At 45.0% G+C, this 17,381-nt stretch overlaps 1 protein-coding gene across 1 annotated transcript; it reads left to right on the top strand.

Annotated features, from left to right (window-relative positions):
- The first annotated feature begins 389 nt into the window (after positions 1-389).
- Positions 390-15,459, top strand: LOC117050916. The gene is made up of 8 exons (XM_033156864.1): positions 390-791; positions 2,718-3,792; positions 7,994-8,128; positions 8,975-9,149; positions 10,501-10,599; positions 11,776-11,867; positions 12,837-12,974; positions 15,148-15,459. The coding sequence occupies exons 1-8, from the start codon at positions 655-657 to the stop codon at positions 15,457-15,459; spliced, it is 2,163 nt and encodes a 720-aa protein (XP_033012755.1). The 5' UTR covers positions 390-654.
- Positions 15,460-17,381: the final 1,922 nt, after the last annotated feature.

The raw sequence follows: 17,381 nt of genomic DNA, 5'->3' as shown, positions 1-17,381 counted from the left end.
GTAGATTAGAAACCTAAATAATAATTGTCCATAACACGCCCTAGGGGCCCACACTGCCCCTGGCATGCGACAAACCTCTGGCCGTTGTCCAGTGTTGCGCTCCCCCGGAATGGACATCAGTTTTCATTCCAATGCGCTCAGTGACACAGGTCAGATGATCCTGTGCATGCTATTAATTAGCAGATTCAGCAGTGACGACTAGAAGCGTGAATGTGAGCATTCTTAGATTTATTTTGCAATATTTACAGGACAAATCATAATGGCACATGAATTTTCATTAGGGAGAGTTTGCGTCCCAAACATATTTAAGTCTAACCATTCACCTTTCCCCCCAGTTATAGCTGCTAGATAATTCTGCTCTCACCCTTTGCATGATCAATGTGGGGAGTTAGCCAACATGGCTTGCAGACCTGGAATGGTTCTGTGGGTCCTCTCCATCCTTTGCCACAAACAGACATCCCAGTTGCTCTTCCAGCATCAGCACCGCCCTTTACGCACAGAGAGGGGAGAGCCACTGGTACCCTACCAAGCCTCCAGAGGGGGATAACTGCTGCTTCCAGGCACCGGGAATCAAAGGAGCTTTTGAACAAGGTATCATCTCTGGCCAATTCCCAGAATCTCTGTTTACCAGTGCCTAAGTCTGGGAAGGGTTCCATGTCTGGAGTGGGCAGCCAACGGTTTTTTACCTCTTCGACTTCACTCAAGGGGAAACCCAACCTCAGGCAAGACAACGGCAAGGAAGAGCAAGTTTGGGGGCAAGGGAACTCATGGAACAGCTGTGCAACCTGCAGGTAGGTGCTGTAAAGGAGACAAAAACCAGGAGAAAAGTTGTGCTGAATTTTTACTGGAAAGGGGGGGAAAGTGGGAAGTTTCAGGGAGGGGAGAGATCAAGGAGGCCTAGGAAGCCGGAAGCTATCAGAAAAGAATGGCTGTGTGTATTTGTGTGTTTAATACGCCTTTCCATATACAGCAAAAACAAGGCAGCAGAAATTGATCTAAACAGCATAAAACAGCAATCAAACAACTTTGAAACTGAGTAAAGAAACAGACTGAGATTTGGTCAAATTGATGGACCAGATTCTGAATATAAAAAGCTTTTCAAAAAAAATAAAAAATATTCAGGCAAACCATTAACTAACCAAGGAACTGAAATTTACTACCAGAATACAAACATTCAGCTGATCCCCTCTGCACAATCCCCCAAACTGTTAAACCCATTGAGAAAATTAAATTTCATCTCTTAGTGAGAAGCTGGATGATTCAAGCCAAGCAAACTGGGGATAAGAATTATCAAAGATGGACAGAGAGATAAATTGATTACAATTAAGTGTGCCCCCCCCCATTTACACTGATTTGTTCTGTGCTACCCACAATATATTATTATTTTACTGAATCATGTAGATTTAAATATAAGAGATAGGTGCGGTAGGAGAAAATGAAAGGGCTAGTGACCCAGAAACCGATTTTAAAAAACATTGAGATTGCTAGGTGTTTTCGTTTTAAAAAATGCATGGTTAACTTGAAACGTAAAAACTTGTATTTGTCAGAAACAGAAAATTGAATAGCTCAGAAGCAGAGCTAAGAAAGGAATGAAATTATTCACAAATGCAAACCATTGGTTCCCTCAAATGTTCATATTTTTGTCTAAAACGTCTTGCGATCCATTTTGGATCCCCCCCCACAGTTTGCATTAATAAAACAGCTGATATCCAAACCAATTTGTGTAAGATAAATGTTTGCTAGATTGAAAACCTCTTCATCTTCTTTTCAACCGGGAAGGCTTATTAGGAAACCAAGAGGAGGATGTAAAAACATCACATTTCTAGATCATCGCCACAGCTCCATCTTGCACTATGGGTTCATCAAAAAAATCCCAAACTCCGCAGCAAATTCATGAAGCAATCTTCCAGAATATATTTTTCTCCTGTTAACTCACCATCAAATCCTCTGTTGTCTACTTGCATCATTTTTACTATAGGTGCTCTGGAAAAAGGTGGGGGGGTTCTATCTTCCCTCTTTTTATTTATTTGCACAGAGTTGCTCTTGTGTGTGAGTGTTTTATTACGAATATAGCAGAGAGGAAGGGAGAAGGAAGAGGGAAAAACAAAATGCTGTTGATTTTTCATCAGGTCTTTTTAAAAAATACCCCCCAAATACATACACTGTGTGTGTGTGTGTGTGTGTGTGTGTGTGTGTGTGTGTGTGTGTACAGCCGGGGGCCAGTCCACCGTCCCTTAGACCATAATGAACAAATTCCTATGTCCCACAAATAACCCAGAGATGCATTTTAAATAAAAGCACACATTCTACTCATGTAAAAACACGCTGATTCCTGGACCGTCTGTGGGCTGGATTGAGAAGGCGATTGGGCCAGATCCGGCCCTACCTCTGACCTAAAGCAAGACTAAAACTGCCACCACTTGTTAGGGTTTTAGCCTTGCTTTAAATTTATTTGTTGTCTTCTTGCTTTAAACTGTTTTTAATTACTTTATGCCCCATTTATCCAGCTGGGAAAACCTGACGTGACATGAAAATGTGGAGAAATGAACTTATGAATGGAAAAACGAGAAAGGGAGAAAAACTGAGATTGATATTGACTCAGCTGCGATTCCTGCATTGCTGGGGTTCCTTTCCAACTCTACAATTCTATGAGTCTGCATATCTTTCCACTTGTGAAGGGGACAAAAATTAACCAGTTTCTCCTTTCCTTTCCTCAGCTTCTGTCCCTGTAGCACCAGCAAGACAGTGAGGCGAATCCTGGTCGCCTGCCTGGTCTCCGCGGCCACCCTGATGGGGAGCATCTCTCTGGATTTAAGCAAAACTCTGGAATCATGGAGGAACACCAAGGCGGCCCTCGCCAGCATCCCCTCCTGCCAGACCGCCTGGGTCCTCCATCTCGCCAGCCTCTTCCGAGATGAGATTCGTTGCCAGGAAGATGGCGAGGGCAAAGGCCTGAATGCTTTCTCCCTGGATCGCGCGTTGGGGAAGTTTGCCGTTTCCTGCGAGGGATCTGGAGGGAACTTCCGTGGGATGCAGCTGCTGTGCAAGGAAGACTGTTGGTGCCAAACTTTCGCCAGCGAGATCAGGGAAAGGCTGAACGGCACCCAAGCAGCGGCGATGGTTCTTGGCAGGATTGTTTCCGAAATTCTCGAGGTGCTTGGGAGTCCTGAGGAGGACCTCGAAGCGATAAAGTCGAACCCGGATTGGGTTGACGTGGCGTCCCACAGAGCCATCCTCAGAACCAAAGCAGGCTTTCTGAAGTCCCGAGAGATGGCTCCATCGTTTTCTGTGGATGCCCAAGGCCTATGGTACCAAATGTCTGCTGTTCTGACCTATGGCGTATTTGCATCTGAAAGTGTTCGAGGGTGTTGGGCGGAGAAACCAAACCTCTCCATCTCTTCCACCCAATATGGGGGCGTCCCGGTTTTCTCCCCACCACCCTCGCCATTGCCACCGGATGAGCGTTTGGTGAAGGACTTGGATTCCTTCCAGGCCTGCTTGTGGGAGAAGAGCCGGCAGAGGCTGGGCAAGAAATCCAGAGACATCCTCTCTCTGGTGAGCCTCAAGATCAGCCTGCTGGCGGTTGCCAGCCTCATCTACCCCATCGTCCTGGTGTTGTTCAAGGAGATGACAGATTGGATCCGGAATTACGCCAGGAGCCTCAAGGAACGGACGGAGGATTTGAAGCGCGAGCGGAGCTTGGCCGAGGACCTCCTGCACCAGATGTTGCCCAAATCCGTCGCCAAGCAGCTGAGGAAACGCAAGCATGTGCAGGCGGAAAACTACGACCAGGTAAAAACGCCGTCACAGGTGACTTGCACACTTTCCACACCTTTTGCCTGGTCTCTTTGATGCAGAGATGTTGCTCAAGGGCAGTCAGCGCAGAGAATAAATCAATAATAAAATTTGTATCCCACCTTTCCTCCCAATGGAGCCCAGTGCAGCAACCACCTCCATCAAAAACATCCTACAAAACAGTGAAAAACCAGCCACATTTTCTCTGCCAGTGAGTTCAGGGTTGCCAGAAACAGCATCTTCCAGCCTTCAAATGTTTGCCACCGTGTTACATCTTAAAAATTATTATTATTATTATTTGTTGTTGTTCAGTCGTTCAGTCGTGTCCAACTCTTCGTGACCCCATGGACCAGATCCTCTATCCTCCACTGCCTCCCACAGTTTGGCCAAACACATGTTGATAGCTTCGAGAACACTGTCCAACCATCTCATCCTCTGTCGTCCCCTTCTCCTTGTGCCCTCCATCTTTCCCAACATCAGGGTCTTTTCTAGGGAGTCTTCTCTTCTCATGAGGTGGCCAAAGTACTGGAGCCTCAACTTCAGGATCTGTCCTTCCAGTGAGCACTCAGGGCTGATTTCTTTAAGGATGGATAAGTTTGATCTTTTTGCAGTCCATGGGACTCTCAAGAGTCTCCTCCAGCACCATAATTCAAAAGCATCAATTCTTCGGCGATCAGCCTTCTTAATGGTCCAGCTCTCACTTCCATACATTACTACTGGGAAAACCATAGCTTTAAATATACGAACCTTTGTCAGCAGGTTGATGTCTCTGCTTTTTAAGATGCTGTCTAGGTATTAACCTTTAAATCCCACTTTTTTCTCCAAAGAACTCAAGGCGTTGTACCCAGTGATCTCCCTCCTCCGTCAATCCTCACAACAACCCTGTGAGGTAGATTAGGCCAAGAAGCAGTGACTGGCCCCGAGGCCATCCAGTGAGCTTCATGGCCAAGTGGGGGGATTCGAACACTGATCTCTCCGAGGTCCTAGTGATGTAGCACGAGAGGATGGCAAGCGTGGCAGGAAGATTCAAGGACGATCAAAGAAACATTTCAGTGTAGTGTAGTGTACTATCAAAATATCACTTTTTCAAAATGAGAGCGAGGACATCAAGTGATACTGAGGACAATCCTAGTTGTGTTTTCCAATGTATTTCTGAGCAATACAAAATTTGGTGTGGCAGGAGCAGATTTTTATTCTGAAAGCGTGGCCCAGAGGAGAGCGGTGGTATATGTCGACGGTGGTAGGAGATTTTGCAAATAAATTGAATAAATGAAAACAGATAACACGCCAAGAGGCTCGAGGCTTTCACCCTTCCCAACAGACCCCCCTCCCCAAATGCCAAACGAACAGTTTTTCGTTCAGAGAGAGCTTTTCTCCAAAATTCTCAGTATCAAAAGATTTTATCGGCTGTTGGCTTTATGCCTTAGTGATAAGAATCGAAAGGAGAGTAAATGGGGTCCAGTGGAACTCTGCAATTCTAGGAAGAGCTATTGTTCCTCATAGTTCCCTCGTACTTCTTGGGTGGTCACATGATGGCAACCATTTTGAAACGCCTTCTGCTCTCCAAAGGTTTGCCAGGAAATGGTACCTCATAGGGAAATAAATGAACGAATTTTCACCTGTTTTCTCTCTTGTGCTCAGTGGGTGCTCAGCGACTGTCATCCGGGGGGGGGGGGACCGGACCCTCTCGACCCCACCCCACCCCAAAAAAGAATTATATTTGCATTTCAACGAGAGGTGTAATTTCCTAAACAATCCCGTAATTGAGCAATTACAAACAGCCGGATCAGAACCTTCGGCATCAAAGAGGAAGCCTTGGAGGAGAGGAGAATTGCAGAAAGACATCTGGAGATAATTGCGGCAGCTATAGGGAATTCAGAGGGGGGAACGAAGAATTAAGCGAGGATCCGGGCAACCTTTAGGACAGAATATCAAAGACAGCTTTCGGCATCACTCCATAATCACGGGAAAGACATCTTTCCTCAAACCCCGCTGTGGAGCTGTTTTCCCAAACCTGGAGTAGTGTAGTGGTTAGACTGGGACCTGGGAGACCAGGGTTCGAATCTCCACTGAAGCTCACTGGGCCAGTCACTGCCTCTCAGCTTGACCCACCTCACAGGGTTGTTGTGGGGGTTAAATGAGTGAGCCACCTGGAACTCCCATGGAGAAAATGGTGGGACAAAAATGCAATAAACACGTACGCACACGGCTATCTATCACGTAGATGTGATAGTCGCTTAAACACTTGTCCCATGATGGTTTGGCCCGGAAGAAGAGCAGCCTGGTAAGAGCCGCCACAACGCTTGGGAGCAGCCATTTTTATTTCCCACAATGCTCATGGTGGTGGCCATGCTTCGATGGGTTGTGGGGAAATTTAAAGAGCAGTCCTGCTGGCGAAGGACTGGGAGCAGCCATTTTGTTTTCCCAAGATGCTAAAATGGGAAATTAAAACGGCAGCTCCAGGGGGAGCACATACTTTCCAACATTTCTCCGATGAAAACAGGGATGTCCTATTCTATTTTATGTTTGTTTGCTCCACTCTTGGGTGGCTTCCAACATATATAAAAATGCAATAAAACATTAAACATTTAAACAACGGGGGTCAGATAACTCCATACCCATACCCTCCATTTCTCCATTGAAAATAAGGACGTCTGACCATACCCTTCAACTTTTCTCCGATGAAAATAGAGCTGTCCTAAGGAAAAGTGGGACATTCCGGGATCAAATCAGAACCTGGGATGGCTTCTGTAAATCCGGGACTGTCCCTGGAAAATAGGGACACTTGTGTGGGAATTTCATAGTTCCAGTTACAGGTAGGTAGCCGTGTTGGTCTGCCATAGTCAAAACAAAATAAAAAATAAAAAAATCATTCCAGTAGCACCTTTGTTGTTGTTCAGTCGTTCAGTTGTGTCCGACTCTTCGTGACCCCATGGACCAGAGCATGCCAGGCACGCCTATCCTTCACTGCCTCTCACATTTTGGCCAAACTCATGTTAGTAGCTTCGAGAACACTGTCCAACCATCTCATCCTCTGTCGTCCCCTTCTCCTTGTGCCCTCCATCTTTCCCAGCATCAGGGTCTTTTCCAGGGAGTCTTCCCTTCTCATGAGGTGACCAAAGTACTGGAGCCTCAACTTCAGGATCTGTCCTTCTAGTGAGCACTCAGGGCTGATTTCTTTAAGAATGGATAGGTTTGATCTTCTTGCAGTCCATGGGACTCTCAAGAGTCTCCTCCACCACCATAATTCAAAAGCATCAATTCTTCGGCGATCAGCCTTCTTTATGGTCCAGCTCTCACTTCCGTACATTACTACTGGGAAAACCATAGCTTTAACTATACGGACCTTTGTCGGCAAGGTGATGTCTTTGCTTTTTAAGATGCTGTCTAGGTTTGCCATTGCTTTTCTCCCAAGAAGCAGGCGTCTTCTAATTTCGTGACTGCTGTCACCATCTGCAGTGATCATGGAACACCGTAGAACAAACTTAGTTGGTCTCTAAGGTCTCTTACTTGGTCTCTAAGGTGCTACTGGAAGGATTTTTTATAAAAAAAAAATTTGTGTGGGAATGGGATATACTGTTTATTAATATCCTTCCTAACTTGCGCTAGCAAGTTTCTTTATGTAGCAGAGTTACATTCCTCTTTGTGACATGCACAGCAGATAGCTGGTTGCAGGCTTGTGTAAGCCTCTCACTATTATACAATTCAGTCTGTCTTCAGATTGAATTGTATATTCTTGGTAAGTTCCCTTTAATCCCTCTTAAAAGAATAAAGACACAACCCTCTTATTCAAAGTCAATAAAAGAAGTTTACTCACATCACAGTTGGATTCCCGAAGGCAGACTTAGTTGCAAATATGTACATATGGATCTACCCCATATGGGGAAACAATTCCAGTGCTTCTGCTAGCTGAGTTTTGACTGGCTGGACCAACATCCCCTTGCATGTCCACTCTAGGAAAACAAGGAATGTTGTATTTGACTGCTCCCAGTGGATTACATCCCACAACTTGGTGGGTCTGCACTTTTACCACTGCCCCCCTCTACTTCCAAGTAGGCCTGGGGCACCCCTACAGTAGAAAGGTGCTCACCTTATGGAGCTCCCCCCAACCTGGAGCCAGCTCCACCTGTAACCCAGGAACCAGACCCCTTTGTTGGAGAGGTATGATAATACAGCCCGATCCATCTCCCCCCAACAGGTAACCATCTTCTTCTCGGATGTCGTGGGCTTCACCAGCATTGCTGCCTCCTGCACCCCGTTACAGGTGGTTGAGATGCTCAACAACCTCTACGTCTGCTTCGATACCCGGATCGAATCCTACGATGTTTACAAGGTGAGTGGCTTCCGGCTTTGTTAAAGCAGCGGGGTGGTCAAGGAAGACTTCTCAGGAAGGTAAAGAACAGGGCAACCCAAAAACGACAGAGTGGCCAGAGTGCTTTGCCTTCCAGGGGCCTACCTGGCAGGGCCGTTGTGGATAATAATAACAACCAACATAAGATTTTCTGGAAATCAGCTTGATGGATCATGTTGATGGGTTATGCTGAAATGGCTAAAATGACCGGAAGAATCAGAAATCAGGAAGACCAAAATTTTAATAAGGGATGGGGGAAATTCCTGTTAGTAGGACTGGAATAACACTTGTAGTTTAATGGTGAATTTTGGACATAACGGAGATGTAAAAGGTTTGGGTTATTGTAAATGATGCAGGAGGAAATGATTAACAATAGGACCCACAAAGGAGAAGAGGAAAGTCCAGGAGGTTCTTTGGAATCTTGTCTTTATGTTGTATGTTGGATACGTGATTGTAAAACTTTAATCTGACAACCATATGCACACACACACACACACACACACACACACACACAAACACACACACACACACACACACACACACACACACACACATATATATTCTGGAGATGTACCTCTTTTGACACTTAGGATGCGTATTTTTGCAATTGTAAGTCATTTCAAACTGCTTTTAATATTGTGTCTTAATTACCCTTAGGGTAAAACGCAGGTAGAAATAATTTTAAAGTAGTAGTAGTAGTAATAATAATAATAATAATAATTTGCATGGTGACCCAAAGCATGTTTTATATTTTCGCTCAGATCTTGACTAGATGACCCTCAAGGTCTTTTCCGATTCCACAATTTTTGGGTCCCTGTTCCCCACCAGGTGGAGACCATCGGGGACGCCTACATGGTCGTGAGCGGCTTGCCAGAGAGGAACGGCACAAAGCATGCCGACGAGATCGCCAAGATGGCCCTGGACTTGGTGGCTGCCGTCCGGCAAGTCGTGATACCCCACATGCCCAGCGGCAAGCTGCAGCTACGGGCCGGGATTCACACAGGTGAGACAGGTTGGCAGAGATGGAGAAGAGGCAGCCACATGGGGGCAGCCCTGTCCAACTCTTTGACCTGGTATTCACCTTTCTGTCATTTTTAAAGGCATTTAACTGATTTTATTTTTTTAACGATACTGTAGTTTCGTTTTTATTCTTTTTGTAAACTGATTTGTGGGTGTCGGGTTGTTGTTGTCGTTTTACAATCAAGTAGTGGACATCATTTAATGAAATCAATGACCGCAGTGATAAAGGGGAGGGAGCCACTCCGCCTATGGGGAAAGTTTGCATCGTTTGGGACTTTTCTGTTGAGAGAAAAGGCAAGTAAGAGGCGACGTGTAGAAGTTTAGAAGTGCAGGGAACAATTTTTCTCCCTCTGGAATCCGAGGACGTCCAACGAAGCTGAATGCTGGGAGATTTGCAACAGAAACCTCCTGAATTTCAGTCCATGCAGCACAAAGTTAAACTACGGAACTCCCTGCCACAGGAGGCAGGGATGGCCACCAACATGGATGGCTTTAAGAGAGGACTAGACAAAATCATGGAGGAGGAGAGGGCTATCGATGGCTACTAGCCACGATGCCTATGCTCTGCCCTCCACGGCCGGAGGCAGCAGTGCTTCTAAACACCAGTTGCTGGAAACCGCAGGAGAGGACAGAGCTCTTGTGCTCTGGTTTCCCATATACAGTGGTGCCTTGGTTCTCAAACACCTTGGTACTCAAACAACTTGGAACCCAAACACTGCAAACCCAGAAGTGTGTGTTCCGGTTTGCAAACTTTTTTCGGAAGCCGAACGTGCTCCGTTTTGAGTGTTACGCTTCCGATTTGAGTGCCACACTTCCGTTTTGAGTGTTACGCTGAGGTCTGTCTGTTTTTGCTATTTATTTTGCGTTTTTGTTTTGTGTGTGATTGTGTGGAACCCAGTTCAGCTACTGATTGATTGATTGTGAGACTGCACTACATTGTTTATTGCTTCCATTTTATGGATCAATAATAATAATAATAATAATAATAATAATAATTTATTATTTGTACCCCGCCCATCTGGTCTCATTAGATAGTAAAATGCATGTTAAATGCCAGTTTTAGGGGCTGTTTTTAAAAGTCTGGAACGGATTACCGGTAATCCATTTTGCGTTGCTTTCTATGGGAAAGCGCGCCTTGGTTTCGGAACGGACTTCCGGAACGGATTAGTAAGTTTGAGAACCAAGGTACCACTGTAGTTGGCCACTGTAAGAAAAGGATGCTGGACTGGATCTGGCCTGATCCAGCATATTCTTCTTATGTTCTTGAACAAAAAAAATCATCTCAGTCTGCCCTGACATTTGCCCTCTTCTCCCTATCCGTTTCTCCCACCTAGGTCCCTGTGTGGCTGGCGTCGTCGGATACAAAATGCCTCGCTATTGCCTCTTTGGTGACACGGTGAACACGGCCTCTCGTATGGAGTCCACCAGTTTGCGTGAGTGCCTGCGCCCCCCGCCACCTCCCTCCACATCCCTCTGTCCCACGAGATCCTAGAGAGCTGCCATCGCAGCCAGGTTGCACGATTCCGTTTGTTTGTTTTTAATTTCTTCATTTGCTTTTTTTTAGATTAAAACTTTACAGTCACATATCGAACGTACAACATAGAAACGAGATGCCACAGAATCTCCTGGACTTCCCCCCTCCCCTTTGTGGGTCCTATTGTGAATCATTTCCTGCTGCATCTTTTATAATCATCCAAATCTTTTACCTCTTCATTGTGTCCAAAATTCACCATGAAGCTACAAGTGATATTCCAATCCTATTAACAGTTTTTTGCTGTTTACAATGGTTTTAAAGATAGGTTATCAATTTCCCCCGTTCCTTATTCAAATTTTGGTCTCCCTGATTTCTGGTTCATTCAGTCGTTTTAGCCATTTCGACATAATCCGTCAACTTGATCTGCCATTCTTCTCTGGTTGGGACTTTTTCTGCATCTTAGCCATGATCGCATACATAGTCTTTTCGGCTTCCTTGGGATTTTGGCATGATTCTGAGCTAGATGCACTGCTGCTTTGACTTGGGGGCAAGGCAGTTTCCCGTGACCTCGAAGCCACCCTCCATGGCACACCGTGCAGGGGCAATGCGGTGCAGTGCTTAGAGTGCTAGACTAGGATCAGGGTTCAAACCCCCCGTTGGGTAATGAAGTTCTCTGGATGTGAACTTGTGGCCAGAGTCACGACCTCTCAGCCTAACCCACCTTGCAGGGTCGCCATGGGGATTTAAACGAGAAGCAGGGGAAACCATATACACTGTGCCTGAAGCTTCTTGGAGAAAAAGGTGGTCTAATTTATCGATCCGTGGTCTCGTTAGATAGTAAAATTCATGTTAACAGGCTGTTTTAGGGGTTGTTTTTAAAAGTCTGGAACAGATTAATCAATTTTGCATTACTTTCTATGGGAAAGCAAGCCTTGGTTTTGGAACGCTTTGGTTTTGGGAACGGACTTCCAGAACGGATTGTGAGAACCAAGGCACCACTGTAGTAAATAAAATAAAATAAAATAAATAAGCCAGCAGGATTATGGGTTGACCTACAGTTTCCCCTTTTGACCAGGAGGTGGCGCAAGGACAGCTCCGCGGTTAACCATGTGTCTTCTGATAACTTATTTCCCAGCTCAGAAGATCCACATCAGTTCGGCCACATACCTTGCGCTGCTGGAGGACGATGCCTACGACATCGAGCTGAGAGGGGAGATTGAAGTGAAGGTGACTGTTACTATTATCTGCACTCATTTAGCACAGCCTGGGGCATTTGCAGGAGAAAGGAGAAAGGAGAAAGGAAGGCGAGTTCTCTGCCCCAAGGAGCTTACAGTGGGGTTGTGCCCAACTCCGTTTTAATCAGAGGAGATCCCTTGAGATTAATGCGTCTGCTCTGAGCAGGACTAACTATTGGTTGTATCCAACTAAGTTGTATTAATTTGAAATTAATGGACCTAAGTCAGTCTTGAGGACTAGTAACTTTATTTTGTATTTTTAAAAAATGAAGGGAGATTTCTAGGGTGCACCAGTTTGAGCCAGATATCACACTCTGGGTTGTTTCTGACTAAGTTCAACACAGAGCAAACCTGTTGAAATTAATGGACCTTTGTCACTCACACCCAGTGGGTCTACTCTGAGTAGGACCAGCACTGGCTACAATCCATTCTGGATTTATATATAAAGAAAAAGAGGATGAAAATAACTTTCTGTTATTGTTATTTTTTACACTTACCAAATACACCAAATACCTAATAATCGACGATATGTGTTGGAAAGTTGTTTTTCCATTCGCTGTGCGTTTGGACACCTCTTGAGATATCATGGCCAAATGCTGCACAAAACCAAGGAGCAGGTTTTCATCTATGTTTGGATACAGTTGGGTGTCATTTTGAATCAAGGTGGCAGGTGGACCCTTTCAAAACTGCACAGATTTCGACCACATTTTGGTTTATGGTTCCTCGGATCAAGGAGCTGGTTTTTGGCTGTGTCTGGGTGCAACCGGGTGCCATTTTGAATCAAGATGGCGGAACGGACCATTTGAAGCTGCGCTGATTTCGAACCCCCGATTTCATGGCTGCGCTGATTTCTTTGGCTTCTGAGAATTCCCAAATACCCCCAGTCACACACACACGTTTACATCACCTTGACTAGGCTGAGGGTTTAAAAACCTCCCCTTTTCTCTCTCATCCTGGGCAGGGAAAAGGGAAAATGAAGACTTACTGGCTGCTTGGGAATAAGAATTACAGCATCCAGAACGATAGCCTCGTGTGCCACTGGAATCCGGCGTTATCGCAGAAGAAGAGGATGGATCTCAGCCTCGCCTCCATCCGGAAAGTATGGGGTTGATCGCTTTGAAATAGCGGGCTGACACCATTTCAGCCATTGATTTAGATCTGGTTTAGATTTAGATCTGATTTAGATCACCATAATAATGGCTGCGGCAACAGTAGACATGCTTGCCAGCTAGCCACAGTGGACCGGCAGAGGCTATCCAGGATTTGAAGGAGGGAGCCTCTGCCAGGTCTACCTGGAGATGTCGGAATTCGAACCCAGGATCATCTGCATGCAAAGCAATTGCTCCCCCCCTGAGCTATAGTGTTTGGGATTTTGTTCTGAAGAAGTGTGCATGCACACGAAAGCTCATACCAAGAACAAACTTAGTTGGTCTCTAAGGTGCTACTGGAAGGAATTTTTTTAATTTTTAATTTTGTTTCGACTATGGCAGACCAACACGGCTGCCTACCTGTAACTGGGATTTTGTTATAAGAGAAAAAGCATGTAAGAGGCGACATGATAGAAGTTTGTAAAATTAAGCATGGGGTGGAGAAAGTAGGTAGAGGAAGGGTTCCCCCCCCCCCTTCTCTCATAATGCTAGAACTCACAGACATCCAATGAAGTTGAGCGTTGGAAGATTCAAGGCCGGTTAAAGAAAGCCCTTCAGAGTTAACCTGCGGAACTCTCTCCCACAGGAAGCCACCAACTTGGATGGTTTTAAAAGGACTGGGCAAATTTATGGAGGAGGCAGCTAGCCATGATGTCTGTGTTCTGCCAGTCGCAGGCAGAAACGCTTCCGAATCCCAGTTGCTGGAAGCCACAAGAGGGGAGGATTCTCTAGTGGTCGGATCCTGCTTGTAGGATTCCCCCATCAGGGCATGAAGAAGATGCTGGCCTAGATGGGCTATTGCCCTGATCCATTTACACGGCATTGTAAAAATGAAGGGGGGGGGGAGGAACTGAATTCCTCTAGTACAGATTTCCCAGTGTCACTGCTTACCTGCAGAGAGGGAGATATAAGCTATTTGAAAATAATAATAATAATAATAATAATAATAATAATAATAATAATAATTATTTATTATTGATACCCCACCCATCTGTCTGGGCTTCCCCAGCCACTCCAACAAAATATTAAAATACAATACTTCATCAAATATTAAAAGCTTCCCTAAACAGGGCTGCCTTCAGATGTCTTCTAAAAGTCAAAACAAAATAGAAAATTCTTTCCAGTAGCACCTTAGAGACCAACTGAGTTTGTTCTTGGTATGAGCTTTCGTGTGCATGGACACTTCTTCAGATACACGAAAGCTCATACCAAGAATAATAATAATAATAATAATAATAATAATAATAATAATTTTTTATTTGTATACCGCCTTTCTATCTTACGATACTCAAGGCGGTTTACAAGCAGAAGAAACAAAAAATGTACATCTTATAACCATCTAATGCAATACAAAAATGTGATAATAAAACAAACTTTAAAATAAGCAACCTACATCAAAAAGTAACATTCAACAATTATTATAGTAATACAAAATAATATCAGCATATAAAAGTTAAACAGAAATCCACTCAACATTTACAATAAACAATTTCTAAACTAATCAATAAAACAAAGGCAAGCCACAGTACATAAAATAATACAAATTGAGAAGCAAAGACTAGAGGGTGGGGCAAGGCAGGTGGAAGGAGGCCTTGCCTGATGGAGCCTCTCCCCTCACAGTTCTTCCTTCAGGAACAGCTCCCTTTGAAGAGTCCCAGGACCAAACAAACTCAGTTGGTCTCTAAGGTGCTACTGGAAAGAATTTTCTATTTTGTTTTGACTATGGCAGACCAACACGGCTACCCACCTGTTTCTAAAAGTCAGATAGTTGATTATTTCCTTGACATCTGATGGAAGGGCATTCCACTACGGAGAAGGCCCTCTGCCTGGTCCCCTGTAACCTCACTTCTCGCAGGGAGGGAACCGCCAGAAGGCCCTTGGAGCTGGACCTCAGTGTCCGGGCTGAACGATGGGGGTGGAGATGCTCCTTCAGGTATACTGGGCCGAGGCCGTTTGGGGCTTTAAAGGTCAACACCAACACTTTGAATTGTGCTCGGAAACGTACTGGGAGCCAATGTATGTCTTTCAGGACCGGTGTTATGTGGTCCCGGCAGCCACTCCCAGTTACCAGTCTAGCTGTGTTGCTCTACCTTCTGCTTTTGAGCTGTTTTCCTCTCTCAACAGTCAAGCACAGGTACAGCCGAGACCCTGGCGGAGGAGAGAAGCAAGGCAGCACCCCATGATCAGAGGGTTTCCCTTGGCCACCATGGGACGAAGCCGCTTGACGTGACCATCGGCGACGGAAGCCAAGGGCACGCCAGTCCTGCTTTCCAAGAGAGCCCGAGGGCAAGTCACCTCCACCTTTCTGGACCCCCGAATTCAAGAGAGGAGGAGAGAGGCCCAGATTTACTGAACCACCAACGGCACCGCCCAGACTGCGAGAGGCTGCAGCTGCAAAAGACAGAGCTGCTGCCAGGGTTTGTGGGTGCTGTGTGAAAGAGTGGGTGCCCTGGGGAAATCGGCTATATCCCATAGCACCCAATATGGAGCTCTTGCCTGGGTTGGGGATGGGGTTTGAGTGGAAGGGTGCACTGGGAAAATAGACTGTCCCATGGCACCCAAAATTTGGATGCGCTTTTCTCAAACTGCTATGCTTTAGTGTCCAGCATTCATTTTCGCTTCCGGTTAGCACTAGGCAGATTCCTAAGTCACTTTCGATGTGGATATTTATGGACAGTATATAAGAACATTAGAAGATCAGGTCCATTTAGTCCAGTGCCTTGTAATGCAGGAATCTTTCACCCAACATGGGACTCGAACCCATGACCCCAAGATAAAGTCTCGTGTTCTACCGACCAAGCTATCCCAGGCTATAGGTAAAGGGACCCCTGACCATGAGGTCCAGTCGTGTCTGACTCTGTGGTTTGTGGCGCTCATCTCGCTTTACTGGCCGAGGGAGCCGGCGTACAGCTTCCGGGTCATGTGGCCAGCATGACAAAGCCGCTTCTGGCGAACCAGAGCAGCGCATGGAAACGGCATTTACCTTCCCGCCGGAGCGGTACCTATTTATCTACTTGCACTTTTGACGTGCTTTCAAACTGCTAGGTGGGCAGGAGCTGGGACCGAGCAACGGGAGCTCACCCCATCGCAGGGATTCGAACCGCCGACCAGCAAGTCCTAGGCTCTGTGGTTTAACCCACAGCGCCACCTGCGTCCCTAGCTATCCCAGGCTATAGTTAGACCCAAACAGTTAGGATCAAACTGTGCCATGCGTCTAATTAATCTGTGTCACGATTCAGCCATTTCTGTCTAAAAAACAATAAATTTGTCAGTCTTCAGGGTGCCACAAGACTCTGCGTTGTCTTTTTTTCCTGCAAGAGACTTAAAGCAGTTAGTGAACAAAGGCTGACTTACATACAATGACCACTAGGTGGCAACCAAGGCCTATCCACAAGGGATATTTTAGCAAATACAAGTACAGATTTGATTCCCCCCAGAAGTGCGTCTTGCACCTTCGTTGTACAGCTTTCATCATGTTTAGAAGATATATTATGACATTAAAGTGTACTCCTTTACCTTTGACACCTGATACCCATCCTAGCCTTCTGATTCAAATTGGGGTGTGTGTGTGTGTGTATATATATACAGGTGAAACTCAAAAAAATTAGAATATTGTGGGAAAGTCCATTTATGTAAGCAATTGGTTTCATTAGCTACTGGAGTTTAATATATGAAATAGACTCATGACATGCAAAGCGAGATATGTCAAGCCTTTGCTTGTTGTAATTGTGATGATTATGGCGTGCAGCTGATGAAAACCCCAAAGTTGAAATTGTTAATTTGGGGTTCTCATCAGCTGTACGCCATAATCATCACAATTATAACAAATAAAGGCTTGGCATATCTCGCTTTGCATGTCATGAGTCTATCGCATATATCAGTTTCACCTTTTAAGTTGAATTACTGAAAGAAATGGACCTTTCCACAATATTCTAATTTTTCGACTTTCACCTGTATATATATATATTGTTTTTCAAATTACAGTTTTACACATAACCAACATATGACATAAAAACAAGATTCCAGAGAATCTCCTGGACTTCCCTCCTCCCCTTTGTGGGTCCTATTGTTAGTCATTTCCTCCTGCATCTTTTATAATAATTCACATCTTTGACATCTCTATTATATCCAAAATTCACCATTAAACTACAAGTGTTATTCCAATCCCACTAACAATTTTAACTGTTTACAATGGTTTTTAAGATAATTTTTTTTAAATTCCCCATTCTTTATTGAAATTTCCTGATTTCTGATTCTTCCGGCCGTTTTTGCCGTTTCGGCGTAATCCATCAACTTAATCTGCCATTCTTCTCCGGTCGAGACTTTATCTTCTTTCCATCTCTGATTCCAAATTGTTT

Source organism: Lacerta agilis, chromosome 8 (genome assembly GCF_009819535.1).
Source record: "Lacerta agilis isolate rLacAgi1 chromosome 8, rLacAgi1.pri, whole genome shotgun sequence".
Lineage (NCBI taxonomy): Eukaryota > Metazoa > Chordata > Lepidosauria > Squamata > Lacertidae > Lacerta > Lacerta agilis.
Note: the sequence above shows the minus strand (reverse complement) of the source record. Positions and strands in the feature narration are given on the sequence as shown.